Source organism: Penicillium canariense, assembly GCF_028826845.1.
Source record: "Penicillium canariense strain IBT 26290 chromosome Unknown utg000004l_segment0_segment0, whole genome shotgun sequence".
NCBI lineage: Eukaryota > Fungi > Ascomycota > Eurotiomycetes > Eurotiales > Aspergillaceae > Penicillium > Penicillium canariense.
The window spans coordinates 1,930,942-1,951,802 of NW_026622731.1; the positions used below are offsets into that span (position 1 = coordinate 1,930,942).

The window sequence follows — 20,861 nt, forward strand, 5'->3', positions numbered from 1 at the left end:
AGGCTTATTGGAAGAAAAAGAGGAAACCGCAGCAGGCAAATTCGAGGCCGTCTGCGATCCCCGAACACTGCACGGGGAATTGATTTTGAGGCATGCCGGAAGCTGGGATCATCACATCTTAATTCCGAGGAACTAGAATAGGTTGTCATTTCTCCAGACCGATCAATAGGTATCCCAAACTATGTAAAAAACAATATTTCCGAACCTAGAGGTTGAATCCACGCGCAACCCTGAGCCACTCGGTACGTTTGATGAACAAGATTGCTTGCTAGAAGAGGCAACTCGGACCGTATCCGAAGGGCTCCGGTGTTTAGAAACGAAGGGAAATGGGATTCGCTGCCGTGGGTGGAGCAGCGGATCCTTGCTTTGTCCCGCCCAGGCGCCAACTTGGCATAAAGCCACCGTCGTCTTATCTGATTCTCTGCAGTGATCAGCATTAGACCCCGCCCTGCCGGACTTGTCTGCTAGTTTCGGAGGGTTCTATGATGATCGGGCATGAAACGTCCACGGGAAGACCCAATCTAGCTTGTTTGCTGTGCCGTTTCCCGGTTTCTGGCCGCTGGAGGAGGCATGAATGGCCCGCTTGAGCTTTGGAATTATCAAAAGAAGCATGATCATCCTCGCGTCCTAGCAGGCTGCATCATTTCTTTCTCCAGAGGAGGCATGAATGGCCGGCTTGAGCGTTGGATTTGTCGATAATACGCGCGTTCTAGCAGGTTGCATGACGTTCTAGCAGGCTGCATGATTCCTTTTTCCGGAGAAGGTTCAACGGCGGAGAACGTCGGTGCACCGACGAGTTTCCGCTCCCTGTCATCCTCGGATACCGGAGATCAATCGCACCTAGTGCATTCAATGTTGTTCTTGATTCATCTAGTTACTTTACCCAGAACAAAACAGCATAAACTAAAAAATTCTAAGGCACTCATGCCATGCCAAGCACCAGACTTGTGGGCAGTGCCGCTAGATGAAATTAATGCCAAGGCCTCGTGGATGAGGATTTCTCCGTGGGTGGCCGTTCCACGATAGGATTGACGCTAAAGTTCCCAGACTCCTCGATGATCATGACTTAATTCGAAGAGACTGGTAGCCAGGGAGAAATCACCAAGTTAGACATCCTAGTTCACAGTTCGCGCCTGCCGCGTTTCAACCGTGGCGGAGTACGCACTGACGCGAACAATGTGTTCTTCGGATGTCAAGCGATGGATGGAAACCTCCAATCCGCATCATCAGATTGGATTATTCTAGGGGCTTGGCATTCCAGTCTGGTTTGCCGGTCTTTTCCCCCCTGCGGGTCTATACCGTATACTGTAGACAGACGGGAGGGTGGATTTGATGCTACATCCGAGGTGCCACTCGGCCCTAACAAGAAAAGATCGATGTTCCCCGGGAGAAAATTCATCTGAAAAGAGCAGGAATCGTCAGTATAAAGACGCTGAGAAACCCCCGGACATCGGTTGCGGTTGTTGCAGTTGGTTTTCTCCTCCATCCCAGCCAATCCCACCATGTGCTCTTTCTGGGCGTCCATTGCGCTGCTGGGCCTAGCCCTGCAGCCAGGCATGGCACTTTGCCCTTATGCGACGCAGATGGACGCAGGCGCTAAGCACACCAAGCCGCACCCCCCGCATCCTCATGCACCCCGCGATCAACTGGCGACGAATGGCAAGCAGGGTGTCTTCTATATGAACCGCATCGCCCCCGGCACGTCGGAGCTGTACATCGCCAACATCGATGGGTCTCATGAGCGTCCGCTCCTGTCAAATCCTGTCTACGAGTACCATGCAGCCTTTTCCTCTGATGGGGAATGGATTACCTTTACCAGCGAACGAAACGGCGACGGCAACTCGGATATCTACCGTGTTCGGACCAATGGGTCTGATCTCGAGGAATTGGTCTCCACGCCTGCGGTAGAAGATTCAGCGGTCATGTCTCCCAATGGGAAATATGTCGCCTATGTGTCTACTGCCAACGGATATAAGGCGAATATCTGGATCATGGAACTCGAGAGTGGCAAGAAGTGGAACTTGACCGATACGGCGACGACTGCTGCCAATGCATCCTTGCCCAACGGCTACTTCCGCCCTTCTTGGTCGCCCGATGGCGAATGGCTTGCTTTCTCATCGGATCGCAACTCAGGATGGTATGGGCACGGTGATCCGACTTTCCTGGGTCTGAGTGGCTGGGAACATACTCAGGAACTATCCATTTACGCCATCCGGCCCAATGGCTCGGATTTCCACCAGATTGCGACCAAGAGTGGTTGGTCTCTGGGCTCACCAAAGTGGTCGGCAGATGGCAAGAGAATCGTTTTTTACGAAATGACCCGTGAAGATACCTGGAATTCGCATCGTCCCGAGTCCATCGACACGGCCAACTCCACATTGGTGTCCGTGGACTTTGCAACTCGCAGGGACCGCCGAGTGGAGGCACAGGGAGCTGGTGTCAAGATCTTCCCCCAGTATCTGCCGGACAACAGCATCGCGTACTTCTACAAGGGCGGTACCCAAGAGGGATTGCACACCACCAACGGCGAATATGTGAACACTTCCAGTGCAACCATTCGCTCCCCTGCGTGGTCGCCGGATGGCAAGCGCGTCGTCTATGAAAAGACCACCTGGACTATTCGCCCCATGGCCAAGAAGCTGTGGAGCTGGGACTCCGACTGGGAGTACCGCTTCACCGACGTGTTCCCTCAGCTGTCCAACCAAAACGTACTTGCCATCACCCAGAAGCAGCTTGGAAACTCGTCGATCATTTCCATGAATGCCAGCGGTGCCGATGAGCACATGGTATACGACGATCTGAAGAGCGACTTCCTCAGCTCCACAATGGTTTCCCAAGGATTGGCTGGAGCTTTCCAGCCCGCGTGGTCCACCGATGGCGAGTGGCTCACCTTTGGAGTCGGTTTTTGGTTCCAGAGCCGCGCCGAGGGTGGTGGCTGGCTGGTACGTGCGACAGCAAATGGCTCGTACTCGGAGGTGTTGACGGAAAGCAAGTCAACCCTCACCGCCAACAGCTCGACCATCAACTCGGGGTTCCCCAGCTTCGCTCACGATGGCAAGAAGATCGTGTACCGCGTCTGGGGCACCAACTCCACCCTGGGCGACAAGTCGCAACTAGGTCTCCGACTGCTGGACTTGGAGACCCGAAAGATTTCCGTCTTGACCACCGAGTGGGATAACTTGCCATTCTTCTCGCCCGATGGCACTCGTATTGTCTTCACCCGCAAGACGAGCGCAACCAACTACGACGTGTGCACGATGAACCCTGACGGGACCGATATCAAGGTGTTAACCAGTAGCGGTGCGAACGATGCGCACGCGGTGTGGACTCACGATGGACGTATCATGTACTCTTCTGGGATGTTTGGCTTCCAGTATGAGTGTGCGCTGTACGATCAGACCTTCCAGCCGTATGGACAAATTGTTGTCATGGACGCGGACGGGTCCAATAAGCAGGCGCTCACCAACTCCCTGTGGGAGGACTCCATGCCCCTCTATGTGCCGAATGCTGCTCTGCATGACAGCTCCAGATAAAAAAATCCGAAGTCTCGGATGACCACTTCATATGTCCCAGATGTGCTCTTAACTTGTTCACGGTCGGTTTACCTTTTATCCACACGTACTGTAGATGAATGCCAGATTGATGTGTCACATGATCGTACGGGGTGATTCACATACTAATATCCTAGATGATAGGCGCACATATTAGTCAAAGTGGGTATCAAGCTTGTAAAATCAATGGATGGTGACTCTATGTAGCCTGACGATGATTGCCAACGGCTGCTACGAGTCCCCCGCATTTTCAGTGAGCCCCACGCACAACGAAGTAGACGATATGCACGCGTAGACGCCTCATCTCTGGTGAACAGAAGTTTGAGGAACTTCATCATTAACAAAGCGCGAAATCGGGTGAGATCCGCTAAGCTATAACTAATCCATTCGCAGGTATGAAACCGGAAGGTTAACCTAACCCCGTCCCCCCCCCCCCCCCCCTTCCCCCTTGAGCAACAGAAACAGACCAATGGACGTGTCAAATGGTTAAAAATAATGACAGAAATCTTGTCCCGAAGCAGGCTTTGCCAATTAAATGTGCGGGCAATGCAGGGTTGCCCGAGACACGAACCTGGCAGGTGGAGACGCGCTCCGCGATGCTGGAGGCTGGGCAGGGATGGAACACGGAGGACCGCGACTCCGGCTGGCGCAAGACCTGAACCCCTGTTTCCCCAGCAAGATGTGGCTGCCTGTGTAGACTGAGGCCCCAAGACCTCCTTGGACGCGCCAGATCGCAACACGCGAGCTGGGTGATCGCCACATTCTCCGGCGTAAGTGACTTTAGATGGGCTCCACTCCCCGAACCTTCTGTATGGGGTTAAAGCTCCTCCTTCATTCCTTCTAGAGCTTGTGGTCTGGCAGCCTAGATCTGAGTGAATACTTAACTTAGATGATATTCCTAATAAGTAGGTGATGTCTAGTATGTCTAATCCTGCTCTTCGTAGGACTGTCTCTAACGTAAATCCTTTACGCGATCGTGGGAAGGGGCGGATCGGATGGACGGTTCACGGCTCGGCAGACAGCTCTGGCCCCCAAGACGCGCACAACTGGAGCTTCATCCTTGAAATAACAACCCTAACGGAGCTAGCTTCGGCGGGACCTGGCTGGTCTAGAGTACCAATGATATCCGTAAATCCGGGTTCTTCTGTCTGTCGCGTCGTGCCCAGCGGGACCGAACAGATCTGGCTTATCTGATCGTGATTCATCCTGCCTGAAGTGGAGCCTCATTACGTCGAGCTGAAAACTCTTATGGAGCAAAACGCGCGCTGGAGCGCGTTGTTATTGGTCCTAGCGCTCGTTGCCTTGGTTATACAAGTAAATTTTCGTCTCTAGTGTAGCCAAAGGTGGCGGATTTTTGGAGTGTTTCACGCGTAGACGTGCAGGGCAACAGGAGCTAGAATCAATGGATAGGAATGGGCTGCATGGCAAGCTCAAAGCCGGACGGAGAGCAGCAATACTATGCATAGTATGCGTCGAGGGGGCTACCGCAGGCACGGCCATGGATCGACTGCCCTAGCGTCGGATGTAGCTGGAAAGCCAGTGGCATGAGGGGAAGCCGAATGGAGCGAAAACGGGGAAAGCGCATTGTTCGACGCGCCTTGCGTCTCGCTGATGTAAGCACGGGCACGCGGTCACGTGCTACGTGACTTAGCCCGTCGCGCTAAAAGAATCACGTCCACTAACTACTTAATCGATTCTTTTCCCACTTTAGCTGCACTCATTCTCTTTCCCCCCAAGCCTCTGCCTTTCCCTTATCACGGTGTCTGTGTTGCAATTAGTTCTCTCTTGAGACCATATACCCTTCAGATACATTCTCAATGGCCACCCAAGTCACCCCTTCGAAGCAGGTACGTGATGTCACGACTGTCGCCTCTCGCGACAGACGCGTCGCGAGCATCAATTTGGCTAACTCGTGTGCTTCCTTAGACTGCTTCCTCCCTCGAGAACCTGAAGATGAGTGATTCGCCCGTCAAGAAGCTCGACTTCCAGTCTTTTGGCAAGGAGAACGCGCCCGCGTCTCTCAAGCCCGTCGACGTGATGACCGACAAGCCCGTCGAGAAGGCCCTCGAGGTCTCAAAGGTGGCTGCTGGCATCAATTCTGCTGAGGCTAGCGAGCCCCTCCTCCAGGAGAACCCCCACCGCTTCGTGCTCTTCCCCATCAAGTACCACGAGGTAAGTCACGTCGCCGACGCGTCTACGCGTAAAGTGGGTTGGACGTGCAGGATTCCCCGACGCCAACTCACTTTCATCTTAAGAACAAATGACTAACAATCACTCTTTCATCCCAACAGATTTGGCAAATGTACAAGAAGGCCGAGGCCTCATTCTGGACCGCCGAAGAGATTGATCTGTCCAAGGATTTGCACGACTGGCACAACCGCCTGAACGATGACGAGCGCTACTTCGTCTCGCACGTTCTGGCCTTCTTTGCCGCCTCGGACGGCATTGTCAACGAGAACCTGGTTGAGCGTTTCAGCGGCGAGGTTCAGGTCCCCGAGGCCCGCTGCTTTTACGGTTTCCAGATCATGATGGAGAACATCCACTCTGAGACCTACTCTCTACTCATTGACACCTACATCAAGGAGCCTAAGCAGCGTACCTACCTCTTTGATGCCATTGATACCAGTATGTCCAATATCGCAATCTCCTGGCTCGGATCTAGTCTTCTAACCAGTCTCCAGTTCCCTGCATTGCCAAGAAGGCCGACTGGGCCATGAAGTGGATTCAGGACCGTGAGTCCACCTTCGCCCAGCGTCTGGTTGCCTTCGCTGCCGTTGAGGGTATCTTCTTCTCCGGCTCCTTCGCCTCCATCTTCTGGCTCAAGAAGCGTGGCCTCATGCCTGGCCTGACCTTCTCCAACGAGCTGATCTCTCGTGACGAGGGCTTGCACACCGACTTTGCCTGCTTGCTGTTCTCGCACCTGAACAACCGCCCCAGCAAGAAGATGGTCGAGGACATCATCATTGAGGCCGTCGGCATCGAGCAGGAGTTCCTCACGGATGCGCTGCCCTGTGGCCTGCTCGGCATGAACTCCAAGCTGATGTGCCAGTACATCGAGTTCGTGGCTGACCGTCTCCTGGTCGCTCTCGGCAACAAGAAGTACTACAACTCGACCAACCCCTTCGACTTCATGGAGTCCATCTCCCTCGCTGGCAAGACCAACTTCTTCGAGAAGCGTGTCGGCGATTACCAGAAGGCCGGTGTCATGGCTTCCACCAAGAAGGACACCACCGCTGCCGAGGGCGAGCAGGCCCCCAAGGACAACGGCCTCAGCTTCGACGAGGACTTCTAAGCGCTGTCCCTTGCCACTAATACCATCCCATCCCCTTTCTCCCCCACCCCTCCCCTTCTCTTGTTTTATACCCTCCAGCCGTGGGGCTCACCTACGCTGTCCTCCACATGATATCACGCTGTTTCTTTTTCTTTTTTCTCTGTTATTGATTGATGGAATTTCTTCGAAGGTTACGCATGGATCAGGCGTTTTTTTTCTTTTCTTTTTCCCCCTGTTGTCTTTTCTCGGTCTGTCCTAGACTTCTGACCGCAATGTCCGACATGGGATAGATGGCGGATATGTGTATTTAACGTTGCAATTACTTGGTTATTGTGTACTTTGGTTTCATGAGTCGGTATTCGTAGCAAGCGCCTTGACAGCGTAGTCATAATCGTATTGTTCGCTTGGTAACACTGCTTTCTGCCTGTGGACTTCAACTCAGGGCGGTCTTGAGATGATAGGACGCGGCTCCATCTAAATTCGCAACATCTGTACATTGCTCAAAGAGTTCCTGAACCCGTAACATGTCATTATGCTCGATGAGCCATTCAGAACCACGTCCCCCGAGCCCAAGCCCAGTCCCTCTTTTCATCTCTCTTAACCTTAACGATGCGTCGGGAACTCTACCGCTTCCCCTTCCCGCCCTTCTTCTTCCCCTTCCCGCCCTGGCCCTGTCCCTGTCCCTGGGCCTGGCTCTTCCCAGCCTGCGCCGGAGCTGCAGCTGCAGCACTCTCTTCTACCGGCGCATCAATCATCTCCACATCCCCCGCCGCTTGACCCGGCGCCGACAACCCAAGGCTCGCGACGTCCGCGCCGCTCGCCAGCTTACCCAGCCCGGTTATCAGCCGGCTGACCTCGGCGATCTTGTTCGTGCGGTACTGTAGCACGATGCCTGTCGTAGGATTGTAGGTCTTGAGGGTGAGCGCAGCGACCGGGGCGGAGGGGGTGGGTGCTGCTTGTGTAGAGGGTGATTCTGAGGAGGCGGTCTTTTTGGCTTGTGACTTTGCGCGCTTGGCACGGGCGCCGGGAGTTTCGGTTGGGAAGCTGTATTTTGTTGTTATCCGGGTCTGTGGGAGATTAGCGGGGAGCTCTGGCTTTTTCTTTTTCCCGGTTCTTTGGTGGCTGGGTGGTGTGGTGGTGCGTGGGAGGGTGGATTGGGATTGGGATGTGGGTTGATATTGATATTGAATTGCATGGAGTGGTGGGATGCTTCAGATGGTAGTGGCATTGCGGGCTCGGTGGGGGATGATGAGCATGGCTTGAGCTTACAGTGTCTGGGTATGCCTCTAGTAGCTGGGCGGACTGCTCCAGGAATGCCTGGGAGGTAGGCAGGTAAGGCATGGTGGTGGGTGGGCGAGAGCCGGTCTCGCTTTGCCGGTGGTCGTGCGGTCCGAAAGTAGGTGGGATAGGGTGTATGGTAGCGAGTAGATCTCGATCGAATGGGCCGCTGCGGAGATCAGACAATGCGGCACAAATGAATTCGGAGGGAGAGAAGCAGGTTGAGGAATTGTGGGAGGTGGTGGTTGAGGCCAGTCCGGGGTGGAAATGGAGGGCCAGTTATCTGAGCCGGACTTTTTCCATGTCTTGGCATCGGCCCCAAACACTCGGACCGTCCTTGCCAGACGGCACCACAACTATAACTTTAACTCCACATGGCTCATTTCAGGCAATTCGATATTATGCAATTCAGAAACATATGATTGACAAGATGATGCATTCGTAGTCACAGTCGTAGTCATATATCTTGTTTTGTTTCATATCATACACGCTGCCAGCCTATGCCAGTCCATTGCTCCCTGTAGATACGTACCTCAACGGCCTGTCTTTCCACCAAGGCAACCAAGAAGCTTTCTAGAAAAGATATATGAAACCAAAAGAATGGTCAGAACCAAGTCCCCAGCACCAGCGCAACAACTAAGAAAAAACTGTCAAAAACATAACCAACTCATATAAACATCCTTTCAAATCCCAAGACGTCCCAAGATATGTCCAAAAAGAATCAAGATATCGAAGCCAAAGCCCTGTCACCCAATAGACCGGTTACACTGTACACAAATCAACTTTTGCGTCCCATCCCTCCCCTTCACACCCCGAAAATTTGTGCCCTGGCAACGCTCACACTTCATAATATCCTCTTCCCCGCCCGTCGAAGACTCATACTCACTACTCAACACGCTCTCCGCAGTACTCAGCTTGCGCTCGGCGCCGGACGCGATGCTGTTGGAGCGGACCAGGTCATTGGACTTGCGGGAGTGCATAGCCAGCGCGTCGTGTGTGATCTTGTTCCAGAACGCGTAGCTATGGTCACCCTGCAGCCAGAGCGGATTGTCTTTGTTCTTGCCGCTGGTGACGATGTCGGCGGTGGATGTGGGGAGTTTGCGCGGGTCAGTCGAGTCGGCGGTGGAGGGATGGGTGCCGGATGGGAAGGTGGTACCGCTGGAGGGTTGACTGGGTCTGCGGCCATGGCCGTTTTGGGGCCGTGTGTCGTCACCGCGGGTGTCGGTGCGGGATCGGCGCGGGGATGGTGGTGGGGAGGTTGCTACCAGGGAGAGGGTCTCGTTTGGTCCAAGGCTGGAGGGTCGCGATGAGGAGAGGCGGAAGGTGGCGGGTCGGTGGTGGGAGGATGGGCTGTGTGTGCGGAGGCTAGGGCGGGAGCCTTCGTTGCTGGGGTGGCCGTGGCGAACGACCGAGTTGCGCCAGGAGACGATGTGCTCTGACGGCGTCTTGTGTGTGGATTCCTTGCCTGATGATGCGAGGCTGTGGCGGGCGGAGTTGGAGCGGCGTAGGATCCGGCGTGAGATGGTCGAGTTGGCATTCCAGTTCTCATATCGTCTCTTCTGATATGCGCAGTCTTGCCGGAGAACCTTGATCTTTCCGGAGTAGTCGGCGAGGACGATGATGTTCCCACCTTCATGTTTCGAGCGAGAGATGTATGAAGGCGATTGGTGGGCCAATTTGCTAATGATCGATAACCGCCGCGCTGAGGAAGCTCTCTTGTAATTACTTCCGTTTTCTCGCTCAGGGCTTTCTTGCTTCGACGACTCTTCGGCGCTCATCAGAGCCACCGGAGGCGGGTTACAGATATCGTAGATCGGATCTTCGGACAGGCCTAGGATCTGCTTTGTCTTTGTCGGAGCCGACAGAGCAACCGTCACAATAGCAGACTGCGGTTCAAACACCTCCACCGCTCGTTTACCAGCATCTCGCTCCACGGCACCAATGGGCCACAAATAGGCCCTGCGGTCCTCGCTTCCACAGATGACATGCTTGCCGTCGTCAGTGAATGTTGCCCGGATCTGGCTGCACGTATTCTCGTTGCCGCGGAACTTGGCTTCCAGAACGCGAGTGCGAAAATCGTACATGCGAATGCGGGAGTCGTTGCTGGTGACCAGCACTTTGATCTCGCCGTTGGGATCGTCGGAGGGAACCGTCATCGTGTCGATCCCGGTAATCTTATGCCCCTTGGCGTTGCGGCCACGAGCGGATCGAACGTGGATTTGGCCTGAGGCCCTCAGTCCCTCCGTCTCGTAGATATTGAGTAACCCATTCAGACATCCAGCCATCGAGTTGCGCCCGTCTGGTGTGAATGATACCGCGGTGATCATGTCGGGCACGGTTGTGACGAAAGCGACTCTCTTATCCGGAATGTTCCAGAGGCGTAACTTGGTATCGAGTGACCCGGCGAGGAAGAATCGGTCGTCGCGAGGGTGGAATTGGATCGAGGTGACAAAGTCGCTATGCTGAAAGCAACAGAGGCATTCGGACCGACTTACATGCCACAATCGAACTGTCTTGTCCATCGACGAAGAAAGGATGAAGTTGTTCTATACTCCTATCAGCCTGCTCCTTCCCACACGGATATCGGTGACCCTGCAAGTGCCATACCTTGCTCCAACTCAAGTCCAAAATGCTACCGGTATGTCCTTCAAGTATCTGAACTGGGTTGGATTTGAAGACAGGCGCTTTTAACCTCGGCGGTTGATCCGCTGCCGGCGCATCCTCTTCACCTCCCGTGCATTCCCGCCGCTCCTCCGGAGTCGAGATCACCTCCCACACTCTTACCTTCTTTTCCTGGCCAGCCGCAGCGAGATACTTGCCATCCTTGGAGAACACCAGAGCCCAGATGGCTTTCCCAGTGCTATCGTCATTTGGAACGCCGCTCGATGTGGACCAGGACCGCCGTCTTGCGGCAGCTCGCGGCGGGGCCTGTGCACCACCTAATAGCTCTTGCGCGAGGAACACCTTATCGAAGTCCTTGTCTCTCTTATAATGCGCGCGGGTCTTGAGATACCTCGCGGGTGCCGGGTGCTGGGGGATGAATCCTATCGGATGGGACGCGTTGATCGGCATGGGGCTGGCATCTGCCTCCAACAGCTCATCTTCCGCCTCAGAGGGTTGATCCTTCTTCTTCTTGGTGCCAATAATACGGCTTAGGAACGAAACCCGGTTTCTAGAGGTAAATCAAAAAGAAAGAGGAGGTACAGGTCAGCCACCGTGTTACCATATAAGAAGCACGAAACACCTCAGCCGCTTGAGGGCCGGAACCCGTGGAAGAGGCATTTGCACGCGGGACGGAAGGATGCGGGGAGAACCGATCCTGCAGGAGGCGTGAGGCGTGAGACAGCGTCTGCATGATCGGCGGTTTGGGATTTTTGGTCTTGAAGCTCCCCAATAACACTTACTTCTTCTCTTTGGCTGCTTTTGAGTTTGACATAGCATCTCCCCGAACCGCGCTGGATTCCGACAGGTTGAGACCGGAGCTGCCGGCGTCGGCCTCGTACGAGGCCCGGCCCAGCAGCTTCAACGGAATGGACTTTTGGGTGTTGGTGCGCTGGATGATGTGCTACCGAGAAAAAGACGTTGAATGTCAGCGGTGCGTGTTGTCGCGGAGGTTTCGAGTCTTTTGTCTTTGTCTTCATCCACCTCTTGAGAGCTGCATCTGCTTACCTGAGATAACGGATCGATGGCGCTGGTCTCGGTTTTCGTTTCCTGCGGTGTGACAGACGGCTTCCTGGCCAGAGGCCCGTCAATGGGCTGTGGGCGACGAGGAGTCCGCTGCGCATCTTGTTGGCTGTTGCTGGAGCCTGACTCGACTTCCGATGTGACTGATCCTGCGCCTATCAAGGGATCGCCCGTCAGCGCTGCAACTTCTCATTTGACCTTTTCTTGTTGTCTTTGCTCGGCCCGCTTACAGGCGCGAGACTCCAAGGCAACGGAGCCGATGGGGCCGGGAACTCAAATGCGAAATTCGCAAGCCAACTAGGCGCGATGGAAATAGCAGAGTAGAGTGCACCTACCGGGGTAAGTCTGTGAGGCTCTGAGCGGGCCCGGCTTGGTCTCGCCGGCTATCGCGGGGCTCGTTGAGGCTCGTGGCAGTGCGTCATGCTGGTCTGCGCTCCCCTCCATCGCGGCGCGCGACACAGTCGCATAGGGTATAGTAATCGTTGGCTGAGGATGGAGGAAGGGGAGGGTGGGGAAGCGGTGTTACAGAAATTGGGCCATTGTGGAAAACGAACGGGATCCCAGTCCATGAGATACCCAAAGAACAGAAACAAGAGAGGCGAAAAAAAAGCACGGATAGGCTAAGCGGCACCAGCCGGAGCGCGCTGGATGGATGACATCAAATTCCCCGGCTCGACTGTGCTGGGTGGAGACTCGACGGCACTGGACCCTGAAACTCCCTGCTTATCGCCGACAAGCGTCGCTCAGACCTGCCGATGGTGGGGATCGGGGCATGTTCTAGAAGGTTATAGCGCATCAAGTGTACATTCCGATATTGAGAGCTTCATCGATTCATAGTCCTTTTATACGCATAGTTCTTAATAATAGGTGGAATAGATCATCGAGAGATGCACGGCTCGGGAACTTCCTGGTCCCAAAGCACCTCTATATGCGCGCCTCCAGCTTGCTTGCGCGGTCCTTGGCAATGTCACACATGGCCTATACCGAATCAGTTCCGCCCAAAGGGCAAAGGGGGTCCCTCAAACGGTCCTCACGTACCTGGATAGTCTCTGTGATCTCTTTCTCCGCGTCAGCCCGGTCAATGCGCTGGCGCATTTCAACCATAATCATGTCGCGGCTGCGCCCATTGACAAAAGTCCTAATCGGCGCGATAAGATCAGCGAAGAGCAAGGATAGGCGTGGGGTGAGGGGTGAAGGCATGAAGCTAAATCGACATTATAGGCCTGGTCGACATGGGGAGACCCTACACAAACCGCAGCCCGGGAAACTGTGCCTCGTATTCGGCATTGAGCGCCAGCAGTTTCTCCGCTTGTTCCTCGGCGCCTGTATTCAACTGCTCCTGCTCCTTCTTGCTTAGTTCGCTCAGATGTTCGGGGTTGGCCGGGGCCCGACCGAGCCGCGGGTGCGAGCCCAGGATGCCGAACAGGACATCGCGGTCCGTGGGGGAGTTCGGCGCAGAGAGAGCGGACATGCGACCCCAAACGGCGTCGATGAGCGAGTCATACGAGGCGAAGGTCTGGTTCGCCAGCACGGGGATCATCAACCGATGAAGCTCCGGTGAGGGCTCGAAGAGGGTGTCCAGCACCCGCAGTTGGGTCTCCTGCGACTGGGAGGGAAGCGACGAGAGGGCGGGGAGATCGGCCATGAGTGCGCAACAGGTTGATCGCCAGGATAAAGTGGTTCGAGGGTTCGAGATGGTGGAGATCAAGTCCAGCGCCCACTGGACCGTGGGACAGTTGCTTGGTATAAGTACGTCGTCCCGCCGTCGGGGGTCGCCGAGAGTGTTGCTGTTCGGGCGGGGACCAGCGGGAAAAGGGCAACCCAGCAGTCGGCTTGACAGGACTAGATACCGGAGATGGAACTTGACGAACGCAACGGAACCGTAGAAAATTCCGATCTGGTCTACTGGGATCGCTTGAACGGGGGATGACCGTGGAAATATGCGACCAATGGGTCGGTTCGGTAGGACAGCTGATCTTGCACGATGTATGCAGACACTATAGGGACACTAGAGTCTTGGTCCTCGGTCGTATACTCGCCCGGATAGTAGTTTCTTACTCTCCGCCCAATAGTATACTAAGAATACAGCGAGTATGCCGGACGGAGTACTTGGTCTACGTCGAAGTCCCGACCGGTCCAATTGGATTCGGCGCGGACAGACGAACCGATGAGATCATGGCATTCTTTCCTTAAATGCTCGGCAGGCCGGGAATATTCCTCTGTGACCTCGTACTCGTGCCCCTCGTGTTATGTGCCCGATGGCCGCAAAACAAGCACGAGGGGCTAGCTTCAATCAGCATTGACTCCGAGCGAGCGTTTCAGAACTTCCACTGAAATGAGGATAGCCGCGGGTGGAGTCGCCCAGCGAATTGGGAGCGGCTGCCCCTGAACCACCCTGTGAAAGCCAGGCCTGACGAGCAGAGGTTCGCCCAAAGCTCCTCTCAGCGGCCACTGAGGAGACCCGAACTCCGTCCAGGACGGCCGATCAGCCTGCCGCATCCGCCCTCTGTCAACGGAGCGCGTTTCGCCCTGATTGGGCTTGGCCGCGATCTCAAGATCTTATCCGTGGCCCCAACTTCTGCTCGTGCTAGGCCTACCCCATTGGGACCCAGTCCAGTCCAGTCGAGGCTCTCCTCCCCCTTCTTTCCCTTCCCTCCCCTCCTCTCCCCCCCCCCCCCCCCAATCCAGACTGCCACTGGTTCTTTCAGCCCTCCCCGGCACGCTCCTCATGCCGTGCGCGCCATGTCTCTCAATGGGCTAGATACTCCCGCTGTCGTCGAAGCCTACCAGAGTGCACTGGCCGACGCGGGCGGTTGGTAAGTTGGGTCAATCGCGGAATACCCGCACCCTGCCATCCTCCTCCCCCCATCTGCGCCCCCCTTTTGCGCGGCCGCCACTGTCCGACTGGTTTGACGACCCCTTGATCCTGACCGTTGCCTTCGATCTCTCTAGGATTCTATTGCACTACACGGCCCGAGATGAGGTCGCGCTCCTCGATCGAGGCACCGGCGGGGTGCCCGAGGTGCGCAATGCCATCGATAACTATGCCGAGACCTCGCCGCTCTACGGCTTCCTACACTACCGCAGGAGGAAAGTCGTTCTGCGGTACATGCCCGAGGGATTGTCGCGGCTCATCCAAGGTAGGTTCCTGACTGGCGTGGGACAGTATGCGTCGAAGGATCATGCCACTGACTTGGGATCTTCGTTTCCAGCTCGGAGCAACGTCCAGTTCCAGTCCGTCCTCGACAAGTTCACACCGAACGACACTGTGCTGCCCCTATCGCAGGCTTCCGAATTGAACGAAAGCGCCCTGTCGTCCGCCTGCCTGCTTCACACGGCCTCAGGATCGATTACCTCGTCCTCGAGCTCGCTCCGGCGCCGTCGCCTCATGGAAATCACCGAAGATGCGGAGGAAAGCGGCGTGAAGGAGGAAACAACGAAACAATCGGAACCGCAGCCTCCTCCCAAGGCAGAGACCAGACGACGATCAGGCAGCCAGAAGTCTGAGGCGACCGTTGTACCACCTTCGGCAACCTCACCTGAGGTCGAGAAGTCCTCGCCCGAGCCTCAACCTCCGCTTTCTGCAGCAAATTCCCGCGCTCCGCCCTCACGCGAGAGTCCGAGTGAGTCGCACGCAAGCACTACGTCCGCAAGCTCTCCCAGATCCCCCGATTCCGATCTCAAAAATGGCAAGTACCGGAATATATTGGATGAGTTTCCTCGTCCTTCAGAGGAGGTGCGTATGTCAACTCAGTCTGCACGACCTTCGTTGCGCGAGCTTGAAAGAGCAGCTGGATACACACCAAAAGTCAAGCTGGGTCCTCGTCCATCAGTCGACCAAAGCGGCCGGCCTCGCACGTCGGGAAGTTCCCGTAATCCCGATCAACGACCAGTCGCCTCTCTGCCAGCCGGCATGCGTTCATCTTCCCTACGGAAACCGCCGAGTGTTACCGATGTCCCCCGTCCCCGATCTCAAGGAAGTTCATTTGCGACCAAACCAAACAGCCGAGCACCTCCAATCCCGCCTTTACTGATTCCTCCTCCGTCGATCCCCATATCGAGACCGCAGCTATCTCCCGGTGCCAAGTCTTTGGGTGCCTTATCAACCTCCTCTGGCCTGACCCCCGAGAAAGAACGGTTGATGAAAGCGCTGCAGCAGCGGAAAAAACAGATGGCGAAGCGAGCGGAACAGACGAAGAGGAAACAAGCGATTCCCGAGGCGGAGAAAGAGGTGAACACACTGCAGGAGTCTGCGCAGAGCGAGAAGGAAAACAAGGAGAATATTAATCTGGCCTGTGAGCCAGAAAGGAGACCCAAGATTGAGGCTGAAACAACACCCGAGCCTAAAACGCAGCTCGAGCCTGAAAAGCCGCAGGAGACTCAAGATGATGAGAAAGCTGCAACCCCGGCTATGGCTATTCCCGAACCCTCCGATGATGCTCCTAAGCAGCCTCAGCAAAATACTCCAGTCGAGCCGACCGAAGATCAAGTTCCTCTTTCCTCCGAGACGCTAGAGCCTGAATCTCTTCAGAATAAGGACACAGTTGAGCCAGAAGAGGAGCAGACCCGTTCTTCTCCTGCAGCGTCCAATGCCGAACCCGAGCCGACTGCCGACGCGACGACCGTGTCTGATTCGGAAGGCCCATCCTCTCATACTTCCGGCGCCAGCGCCGACACGACCTTTTCTACTGACCGCGCTGAGACGCCCGTGGAAGCCATCAAGTCCGGAACAGCACAGACCGGTCTTGAAGAGGAAGTCCCTGAAGTTGAAACCCGCGCCGAGCACACGGACTCCGCAGTCCTTGCTCCAAATGAGACTAAGGACGACCTAGCGCCACCTAGCGCCAACGCCGAGGTTCCACTCGACAAGGAGGCGACCGGCGTCCCAGACACGACGCTAGAACCGGAAAATGCTTCTCCTTTGCAAGAACCAGAGGTCCTATCAGTCGTCGACAAACAACTGGAGGAGCCGACTACCGAAGAGACAGCCCCGGCAGCCATCCCTGAAACGGTTACCATCCCCATCCTTCCGCCCGTGGACTGCCCCCCTAGCCCTATAGCCGAGCCTGCGGTCCCGCCCGTGTTGGTCTCGATTGAGGCTGTCCCGCAGGACGAGACTGCACCCGAGGAGTCCCACGCACGCAGTATCACACCGATTGTTCCCCCTCTGGACCAAAGGCGAAAGATACACCTGGAGCCGATTCAAGTGCCGACCTTGGAGTATTCAGACGACGACAACCTCCTGTCGGATGATTCCTTCATGGAGGAACTGAGATCGGCCACCGTACTGCAGGCTAGACCAGTTTCGGTCAAAACTCCCAACGGCGGTGATCAGTCTTGGAAGGGCTCGCGGGCTGTCTCCAGCCCGTACGGGCTGGCCTCTCCATCTGTCATGCACGCTTTAGCGGTGGGCAGATCCGTGTCTAGCTCATACCCTGACAACGGACCCCCAACCCCAGTGCTGATGGCCAAGAAAATCAATGTTTCTTCCGGCATTTCGAGCCGCATCAAGGCACTGGAGAAGTTTTCCAGTCGGGAGGGCGCTCCTCCAAATCCCAACACTGTGACTGGGCCGTCCGCCTCCTCGTCCTTTGAGAGCCTGCGTAAGCGTGCGTCTGTCTCGATCCCGAATGGTACTCTTCCAGACTTCTCGCGTGCTCCTAGCGTAAAACACCACGACGCCGGTCCCGTCTCCACTGCCACCCGCCGTACTAACTCGATCTCTGTGACCGCTCGCATTGTACGTGATAACGGCGTGTCACCGGAGTCCTCTGGTCTTGAGCCGTCCGAGTCTGATGTTCTCAACCTCCAGGCCAGTCCGCTGACCGTGGAGCAGCATGAGGCCACCAACGAGCCGCTGTCCAACAGCTCGACCTTCGAGTCTATCACCCACCGCTCGGAGGCTCGCAGCATGTCCACGTCGTCTGCTGGGTCTAATCGTCAAGCCACGCCAGTCTCTCGCCCTGGAAGCCGCCCGTCACTTTCTTCGCGTCCCAAGACCGATGAGAATCTCCAGGCGTCCTCGCCCACAGATGAGAAGAAGGGCTCCCGCACCTCTCGCCTTATGCGCCGCATGTCCTCGATTACCTCAACTTCTCGCCGCAGCATTATCGGGGCTCTGAGCCCACCCGTGAAGGAGGAAGTGGCTGCCGTTTCTTCCCTGCACGATTCGGCCATCTCGCCTTCCTCATCCCGCCAGACCCTTACGGATCCCATTGACATCGGCGAAGTCAATGTTCAGTTCCCCGAGACCCTCCTCTGGAAGCGCCGCTTTATGCGCATCAACGAGAATGGCTACGTGGTTCTCACCCCCGCCACCAATGACGCAAGTGCTCGCAACATGACCAAGCGTTACCACCTGACCGAGTTCCGGACACCCTGTCTCCCCGATGAGGACATGCAGGAACTCCCCAACAGTATCCTGCTGGAGTTTTTGGATGGTAGCACGCTGCAGTGCGCGTGTGAATCGCGACAGGGACAATCCTGGACCCTGCAGAGTAAGCCTTCCAGCTTGATTTTGTTTCGATAGTCACATACTAATCAGTACCGCAACAGCCCTCGTCCACGCTTACAACGCCTACCGGCCATGATGCCTTCCGTCGGCGGCGTTCGAGGACAGGACGCCTCCGCTGACTGCAACTTTTCATATTTTTCCTACCCCTCATAGATTTGAGCCCCCATTTACCATCGCATCATTGTTGACCTAGCGCGTATTGCCTCGCTTTCCTTTTCTCTTATCTTCATCTCACCCCGACCAGCTGGTCCTTGTGTCTTCCTACAGCAACACCTTTCCTATCTCTTCCCCCCACCGTCATCTCTCTCTTTTCCAGTTTTCCCTCTTCCTTACCTCTGATCTCCGATCTCTCTGTATGTGCGTGTGATATATGTGGCATGTCGCGTGGTATACCCCTTTCCAAGTCAAAAAGCTTCCTTGGACTTTTTTTCTTTTTTCTCTCTCCTTTCACATTTTAACCGATTTCGTCCTTCCCCGGCGGTCGACAACTTCTACCTCCCGTGTACAGGTGAAGACGGAGCGGTGCTTATGCTTACTGCGATGTCGTGCATCCGCCGTGACTGGCGCGGAGTTTGTGTTAGCTACTCTCTTTTCCTAATATTCTCTCCATATTTTCATAGTATGGCATACAAACTTTGCATTGCATTGCTGTTCCTGTTCTCTCTACCTTTTAACGTAATATATATAAAGTGGACGAAGCACGGCGTAAATACATTGATTCCCAGAAATTTTGCAGAGGCTCCCCTCTGAATGAGATCAGACGATGTTAGGAAGTAAACCTGTCTACTTTTACCCAGTAATACGCCCAGGAATTGACCGCAGCTCAGAGTATGTTTCATGTCCGGAGTACTTTTACAATCACATTGAGAACTACACCGTTACGGACATTGTCCTAGCGCGGCTCCACGTTATCCCATGTCTCATATTTTTCAATGTACTCCATTTGCATGAGCATGGCGCACCTCTAGCGGCACTATACACAGCCAAAATAATCTCTCAATTTCCCAAACTACCCAATGTGCAACCTCGAGTGGACAGCAGAACCATTCCTGACACAGAGTCCCATTACAGGTTTGTCAAACGGCACCAGCGGCTTCCCGTATCGTATAATGCCCAGGTGGCACGATCATCAACTGCTGTTTTGGGTGGGTACTATACCGATGTGACTAGTTGATCGGCCGTGTATAGGTTTCGTCAGGAAACAGGACACAGGCATACAGTGGTGTTACTTTAGTTTGAAACCCTCCGTTTTGACCGCCTTAGCCTACCGCCCACTACATTCGGCTAACCGCCCCTGACTACGCGCTGCGATACGCTTAGTATAACGCATCTCCCCCCCCCCCCCCCCCCCCCCCCTATTATTTTATGCAATTTGAAGCTATTCAGACACTAAAAATGCCTCCTCTTCGCACAGGGCAGCAATACGATGCGCCTACTAGGCACCCAAATATTACTACACGACGATCTGGCTACCAACTTGCCCCCTACGAACGTATTAAGATTATTGAGCTTAAATCGATTGGCTGGACCTACAAAAAGATCAACGAGCGTTATCCTCATATTCCAATCAACACGATGAAGACAACGGTGGCTAGATCTAGCCTACGAGGGCCTACCCAAGAGACACTCCCTCGATCTGGCCAACCAAAGAAGCTTAACGAAGAGGATAAAACTAAGCTTCTTAACGCTATCGATGAGAACCCACGAGTCAAATACGACGACCTCCTTGCAACAGTCGATAATAAGGTTAAACGAATATCGATTTGGAGACTCCTTCGTGAGGAGAATCGACGAAAATGGCTTGTGCTTCAGCGACCGGAGCTTACCGAAACCCACGCCCAATTACGTCTCGAATGGGCCGAACGAGTACGTGGCTATACCGAAGATCAATAGAGAAAGATCTTTTGGACCGATGAATCGACGATTAAGAGAGGTAAAGGGGCTCGTCGCGAGTACACCTTTACCCGACTATGCGACCAAATCGCCGCACGAGATGTCGACCCAATATCCGTACATAAGGGTATTAAACAGATGTTTTAGGCTGCTTTCTTAGGATCTGGTCGGCGTTCAGGGCTTATACTACTCTTTGGAGACCCAGATTCACCTCGGGGAGGTGTTAATCGATAGGTTATCCTCGAATTATACCAACGTATGCTTCTAATATTAATAAATAGTATCGAGGGTGCTATTTTTTAACAAGATAACGCCCCTGTTCACACTACACGCGTTATAAGAGACTGGCTTAAAGAATAAGCGTTTGAAGTGATAGCCTAGCCACTATATTCGCCAGATCTTAACCCAATTGAGAATCTTTGGGCGCTTCTTAAGGCTAAAATCTATGATATGTATCCAGAGATTAAATGTATGCCTGATAACGAAGAAACCTTGGCGTTTTTGATCGCTGCTGCGCAAGAGGCTTGGTCAGAGATAGATCTTTCTATACTAGATAATTTAGCTATAACGATGCCTAACCGGGTGAAGCAGGTAGTTGATAACGGTGGATGGTATACTAGTTATTAACTAGTAAATATTGAATGCGAGGTTTTAGTGCGGCAGAAAGGGT

The 20,861-nt window shown here is 54.6% G+C and overlaps 5 protein-coding genes across 5 annotated transcripts; 3 read left to right on the plus strand and 2 right to left on the minus strand.

The window, feature by feature from the left end:
- Positions 1-1,502: 1,502 nt before the first annotated feature.
- Positions 1,503-3,533, plus strand: N7482_007025 (uncharacterized protein; the record flags this gene model as incomplete). The annotated part of the gene is made up of 1 exon (XM_056689150.1): positions 1,503-3,533. The coding sequence occupies one exon, from the start codon at positions 1,503-1,505 to the stop codon at positions 3,531-3,533; it is 2,031 nt and encodes a 676-aa protein (XP_056541579.1).
- Positions 3,534-5,368: 1,835 nt separating this feature from the next.
- On the plus strand, positions 5,369-6,843 carry N7482_007026 (ribonucleotide-diphosphate reductase subunit RNR2; the record flags this gene model as incomplete). The annotated part of the gene is made up of 4 exons (XM_056689151.1): positions 5,369-5,398; positions 5,478-5,723; positions 5,843-6,176; positions 6,233-6,843. The coding sequence occupies 4 exons, from the start codon at positions 5,369-5,371 to the stop codon at positions 6,841-6,843; spliced, it is 1,221 nt and encodes a 406-aa protein (XP_056541580.1).
- A 602-nt stretch (positions 6,844-7,445) lies between these two features.
- N7482_007027 (SRP9/SRP21 family protein) lies at positions 7,446-8,163 on the minus strand (the record flags this gene model as incomplete). Its single annotated transcript, XM_056689152.1, has 2 exons — positions 7,446-7,889; positions 8,092-8,163. The coding sequence occupies 2 exons, from the start codon at positions 8,161-8,163 to the stop codon at positions 7,446-7,448; spliced, it is 516 nt and encodes a 171-aa protein (XP_056541581.1).
- Positions 8,164-8,846: 683 nt separating this feature from the next.
- On the minus strand, positions 8,847-13,429 carry N7482_007028 (Oxo-4-hydroxy-4-carboxy-5-ureidoimidazoline decarboxylase; the record flags this gene model as incomplete). Its single annotated transcript, XM_056689153.1, has 6 exons — positions 8,847-10,646; positions 10,708-11,272; positions 11,505-11,665; positions 11,770-11,910; positions 12,823-12,922; positions 13,038-13,429. 6 exons carry the CDS (start codon positions 13,427-13,429, stop codon positions 8,847-8,849), a joined length of 3,159 nt encoding a protein of 1,052 aa, XP_056541582.1.
- Positions 13,430-14,526: 1,097 nt separating this feature from the next.
- Positions 14,527-18,374, plus strand: N7482_007029 (uncharacterized protein; the record flags this gene model as incomplete). Its single annotated transcript, XM_056689154.1, has 3 exons — positions 14,527-14,600; positions 14,737-18,281; positions 18,340-18,374. The coding sequence occupies 3 exons, from the start codon at positions 14,527-14,529 to the stop codon at positions 18,372-18,374; spliced, it is 3,654 nt and encodes a 1,217-aa protein (XP_056541583.1).
- Between the last annotated feature and the right edge of the window lie 2,487 nt (positions 18,375-20,861).